General features: G+C 59.7%; 1 protein-coding gene across 1 annotated transcript; it reads right to left on the minus strand.

Moving 5' to 3' along the window:
* Window positions 1-2,475: 2,475 nt before the first annotated feature.
* UXT (ubiquitously expressed prefoldin like chaperone) lies at window positions 2,476-5,310 on the minus strand (the record flags this gene model as incomplete). The annotated part of the gene is made up of 3 exons (XM_075139502.1): window positions 2,476-3,946; window positions 4,022-4,085; window positions 5,169-5,310. Coding segments are annotated over 3 exons (260 nt in total), but the record flags the coding sequence as incomplete, so codon positions are not given.
* Between the last annotated feature and the right edge of the window lie 712 nt (window positions 5,311-6,022).

Genomic DNA, 6,022 nt, shown 5'->3' on the forward strand with positions numbered 1-6,022 from the left:
GGTTGCCCATAGGTTGCTCCATGGGTGACCCCAGGTTGCCCATAGGTTGCCCATAGGTGACCCCAGGTTGCCCATAGGTTGCTCCAGGTTGCCCATAGGTGACCCCAGGTTGCCCATAGGTTGCTCCAGGGTTGCCCATAGGTGACCCCAGGTAGCCCATAGGTTGCTCCAGGCTTGCCCATAGGTGACTCCAGGTTGCCCATGGGTGACCCCAGGTTGCCCATAGGTTGCCCATAGGTTGCCCATAGGTGACTCCAGGTTGCCCAAAGGTGACCCCAGGGTCGCCCATAGGTGACCCCAGGTTGCCCATAGGTTGCTCCAGGTTGCCCATAGGTGACTCCAGGTTGCTCCATGGGTGACCCCAGGTTGCCCATAGGTTGCTCCAGGTTGCCCATAGGTGACTCCAGGTTGCCCATAGGTTGCCCATAGGTGACCCCAGGTTGCCCATAGGTGACTCCAGGTTGCCCATAGGTTGCTCCAGGTTGCCCATAGGTGACCCCAGGTAGCCCATAGGTTGCTCCAGGGTTGCCCATAGGTGACTCCAGGTCGCCCATAGGTGACCCCAGGTTGCCCATAGGTTGCTCCAGGGTTGCCCATAGGTGACCCCAGGTAGCCCATAGGTGACCCCAGGTTGCCCATAGGTTGCTCCAGGTTGCCCATAGGTGACTCCAGGGTTGCCCATAGGTTGCTCCAGGGTTGCCCATAGGTGACTCCAGGTTGCCCATAGGTTGCTCCAGGGTTGCCCATAGGTGACTCCAGGTCGCCCATAGGTTGCTCCAGGGTTGCCCATAGGTTGCTCCAGGGTTGCCCATAGGTGACCCCAGGTAGCCCATAGGTTGCTCCAGGGTTGCCCATAGGTGACTCCAGGTCGCCCATAGGTGACCCCAGGTTGCCCATAGGTTGCTCCAGGGTTGCCCATAGGTGACCCCAGGTAGCCCATAGGTTGCTCCAGGGTTGCCCATAGGTGACTCCAGGTCGCCCATAGGTGACCCCAGGTTGCCCATAGGTTGCCCATAGGTTGCCCATAGGTGACTCCAGGTTGCCCAAAGGTGACCCCAGGGTCGCCCATAGGTGACCCCAGGTTGCCCATAGGTTGCTCCAGGTTGCCCATAGGTGACTCCAGGGTTGCCCATGGGTGACCTCAGGTTGCCCATAGGTTGCTCCAGGTTGCCCATAGGTGACCCCAGGTTGCCCATAGGTTGCTCCAGGTTGCCCATAGGTGACTCCAGGTTGCCCATGGGTGACCCCAGGTTGCCCATAGGTTGCTCCAGGTTGCCCATAGGTTGCCCATAGATTGCCCATAGGTGACCCCAGGTTGCCCATAAGTTGCTCCAGGTTGCCCATGGGTGACCCCAGGTTGCCCATAGGTTGCTCCAGGTTGCCCATAGGTTGCCCATAGGTTGCCCATAGGTGACCCCAGGTTGCCCATAGGTTGCTCCAGGTTGCCCATAGGTGACTCCAGGTTGCCCATAGGTGACCCAGGTTGCCCATAGGTGACTCCAGGTTGCCCATAGGTTGCTCCAGGTTGCCCATAGGTGACTCCAGGGTTGCCCATAGGTGACCCCAGGTTGCCCATAGGTTGCTCCAGGTTGCCCATGGGTGACCCCAGGTTGCCCATAGGTTGCTCCAGGTTGCCCATAGGTGACCTCAGGTTGCCCATGGGTGACCCCAGGTTGCCCATAGGTTGCTCCAGGTTGCCCATAGGTGACCCCAGGTTGCCCATGGGTGACCCCAGGTTGCCCATAGGTTGCTCCATGTTGCCCATAGGTGACTCCAGGTTGCCCATAGGTTGCTCCAGGTTGCCCATAGGTTGCTCCAGGTGGCCCATAGGTTGCTCCAGGTTGCCCATGGGTGACCCCAGGTTGCCCATAGGTTGCTCCATGTTGCCCATAGGTGACCCCAGGTTGCCCATAGGTTGCTCCAGGTTGCCCATGGGTGACCCCAGGTTGCCCATAGGTGACCCCAGGTTGCCCATGGGTGACCCCAGGTTGCCCATAGGTGACTCCAGGTTGCCCATAGGTTGCTCCAGGTTGCCCATAGGTGACTCCAGGTTGCCCATAGGTTGCTCCAGGTTGCCCATGGGTGACTCCAGGTTGCCCATAGGTGACCCCAGGTTGCCCATAGGTTGCTCCAGGTTGCCCATAGGTTTACACCCGCTTTACCCCAGATTTACACCCGCTTTACTCCAGATTTACACCACTTTCCTCCGGATTGACACCATTTTACTCCAGGTTTACACCCACTTTACTCCAGGTTTGCCCCAGTTACACCATATTTACACCCGCTTTACTCCGGGCTTACTCAGGCTTTATTCCAGATTTACACCCGCTTTACCCCGGATTTACACCACTTTATTCCAGATTTACACCATTTTACTCCGGATTTACACCATTTTATCCTGAATTTACACCGCTTTATTCCAGATTTACACCGCTTTATTCCAGATTTACACCGCTTTATTCCAGATTTACACCATTTTACTCCGGATTTACACCACTTTACTCCGGATTTACACCACTTCACTCTGGATTTACACCACTTTACTCCGGATTTACACCACTTTATTCCAGATTTACACCATTTTACTCCGGATTTACACCACTCCACTACGGATTCACACCACTTTATTCCAGATTTACACCACTTTATTCCTGATTTACACCATTTTACTCCGGATTTACACCACATCACTCCGGATTTACACCATTTTACTCCGGATTCCCACTTTATTCCAGATTTACACCACTTTACTCCGGATTTACACCGCTTCACTCCGGATTTACACCACTTTATTCCAGATTTACACCACTTTATTCCTGATTTACACCATTTTACTCCGGATTTACACTATTTTACTCCGGATTCCCACTTTATTCCACATTTACACCATTTTACTCCGGATTTACACCACTTCACTCTGGATTTACACCACTTCACTCCGGATTTACACCAATTTATTCCAGATTTACACCATTTTACTCCGGATTTACACCACTCCACTACGGATTTACACCACTTTACTCCAGATTTACACCGCTTCACTCCGGATTTACACCACTTTATTCCAGATTTACACCGTTTTACTCCAGATTTACACCACTTCACTCCGGATTTACACCACTCCACTACGGATTTACACCACTTTACTCCAGATTTACACCACTTCACTCCGGATTTACATTTCACTCTGGATTTACACCACCTCACTCCGGATTTACACCACTTTATTCCAGATTTACACCATTTTACTCCGGATTTACACCACTTCACTCTGGATTTACACCACTTTATTCCGGATTTACACCACTTTATTCCAGATTTACACCATTTTACTCCGGATTTACACCACTTCACTCTGGATTTACACCACTTTATTCCGGATTTACACCACTTTATTCCAGATTTACACCATTTTACTCCGGATTTACACCACTTCACGCTGGATTTACACCACTTTATTCCGGATTCACACCACTTTATTCCAGATTTACATCATTTTACTCTGGATTTACACCATTTCACTCTGGATTTACACCACTTCACTCCGGATTTACACCACTTTATTCCTGATTTACACCACTTCACCCCGGATTTACACCATTTTACTCTGGATTTACACCACTCCACTACGGATTTACACCACTTTATTCCAGATTTACACCATTTTACTCCGGATTTACACCACCCTACTCCGGATTTACACCACTTTATTCCAGATTTACACCATTTTACTCTGGATTTACACCACTTTATCCCGGATTTACACCCCTTTATTCCAGATTTACACCATTTCACTCCGGATTTACACCGCTCCACTCCGGATTTACACCGCTTTCCTCGGGGTCGTCAGGAGGGGGGCCCGGGCGCCCGGGGTGGGCGGGGCCAGAGGCCGTCAGGGGTCGGGGGTGGGGGGAGGGTCCTGGAGCCCCTGCAGCTCCCGCAGGCCCTGGGGGGGGGGGGGGAGGGGCACAGGTTGGGGGGGGGAGGGGGGGCCCCTCCCCCCCCCCCCCCGACCCGTTACCTCCAGCACCAGCCTGATGTGCGCCCGGATCTTGGCCCCGTCCCGCGTCAGGGATTGGCTGAGCCTGGGAGAAAGGGGCGTGGCCTCAGGAGGGGCGGAGCCGCCCCTAGATGAGGGGCGGGGCCTCCCGTGGGGGTGTGGCCTGGGTAACCCCGGGGGGGGTGTCACCCTTATTTGGTCATAAGGGCCTCCGGGGGGGGGGGGGGGGCGTGGCCTGGCTGAGGTGGGCGGGGCTTGGCAGGGCGTGGTCTTCTCAGGGGTGGGGCTTGCGCAGCCCGGAACCGCCCATACTTATGGGCTGGGTCGGGGGGGGCGGGCCCTGGTTGAGGGGGCGTGGCTTACCACAAAGGGGAGGGGCTTTTGCCCCTAGGGGCGGGCTTGAGCTCAGAGGGCGTGGCCTGGCTGGGGAGGCGGGGCTTACCATGCCAGGAGCCACTCCCCCACGGCTGTGTGCAGAAGGGGGTGGGGCCTGCTGGGGGGGGTGGAGCTTGTCAGAAGGGGCGTGACCTGCTTGGGGGCGTGGCCCGGGCAATGGGCGTGGCTTATCAGCCTGGGACCCTCCTCCACCCCCCCCCCACAGAGACTCATGGCTTGTGCAAGGGGGTGGGGCCTGTTGTGGGGGGCGGGGCTTGTTGGAGGGGCCTGGGCCGGGGGCGTGGCCTGGAGTGGGGGCGTGGCCTGGAGCGGGGGCGGAGTTTATCGAGCTGGGAGCCTCTTCCACCCCCCGCCCCCACCCACAGAGACTCAGGGCTGGGTGCAGGGGGGCGGAGTCTGTTGGGGGGGCGGAGCCTGTTGTAGAGGGGCGTGGCCCCCTCGGGGGCGTGGCCTTGCACGGGGGCGGGGCTTATCATGCTGTTAGCCTCCTGCAGCCACCCCCCCATGGAGTGGGGCTCCAGAGGGGGCGGGGCCTGATGGGGGGCAGGCCCTGTAGGAGGGGGTGGGGCCCGGGGGCGGGGCTTATCGGGGGGCGGGCCTTACCCGGGGGCGGGGCTTACCCGGGGGGCGGGGCCCATCGCCCCAGGAGCTTCCTCCAGCCCAAAGAGCTTTTGGGGGGGGGAGGGGGGGGTGCCACAGGGGGTGGGGCCTTTGGGAAGGGGGCGTGGCCAGGCGGGGGGGCGTGGCCAGGCGGGGAGGGGGCGTGTCTTACCGGTCGAGGAGGCGGCTGCGGCGGTCGAGGTGGCGCAGGGCCTCGGGCAACGTCAGCTCGGCGAAGAAGCCGTAGCCCAGGGCCACGAAAACTCGCTGGGGGGAGGGGCTGGGGGGACCCCCGGGGGGGTGAGGGGGGGGTCCTGGGGGGGGGGGGGGAGGGCAGGGGGGGTCCTGGGGGGGGGTTAGGGGGGCCCTTTGGGGGGTCATGGGGGGGGTTTGGGGTCTCTTTGGGGGGTCACGGGGAGGGTTTGGGGTGCCAGGGGGGCCCTGGGGGGGTTATGGGGTCCCTTTGGGGGGTCACGGGGGGGGGGTTGGGGTGCCGGGGGGTCCTGGGGGGTTGTGGGGTCCCTTTGGGGGGTCACTGGGGGGGTTTGGGGTGCCGGGGGGGCCCTGGGGGGGTTATGGGGTCCCTGGGGGATATTGGGGTCCCTTTGGGGGGGTCCCAGGGGGGGTTTGGGGTCCCAGGGGGGTCCTGGGGGGGTTATGGGGTCCCTTTGGGGGGTCACGGGGGGGGTTTGGGGTGCCAGGGGGGTCCTGGGGGGGTTAGGGGGACCTTTTGGGGGGTCACGGGGGGGGGTTGGGGTGCCGGGGGGGCCCTGGGGGGGTTATGGGGACCTTTTGGGGGGTCACTGGGGGGGTTTGGGGTGCCGGGGGGGTCCTGGGGGGGTTGTGGGGTCCCTTTGGGGGTCACGGGGGGGGATTTGGGGTGCCAGGGGGGCCCTGGGGGGGTTAGGGGGACCTTTTGGGGGGTCACGGGGGGGGGGTTGGGGTGCCGGGGGGCCCTGGGGGGGTTATGGGGTCCCTTTGGGGGTCACTGGGGGGTATTGGGGTACCTGGGGGGGTCATGGGGGG

This window comes from Calonectris borealis, unplaced genomic scaffold (genome assembly GCF_964195595.1).
Source record: "Calonectris borealis unplaced genomic scaffold, bCalBor7.hap1.2 HAP1_SCAFFOLD_303, whole genome shotgun sequence".
Classification (NCBI taxonomy): Eukaryota; Metazoa; Chordata; class Aves; order Procellariiformes; family Procellariidae; genus Calonectris; species Calonectris borealis.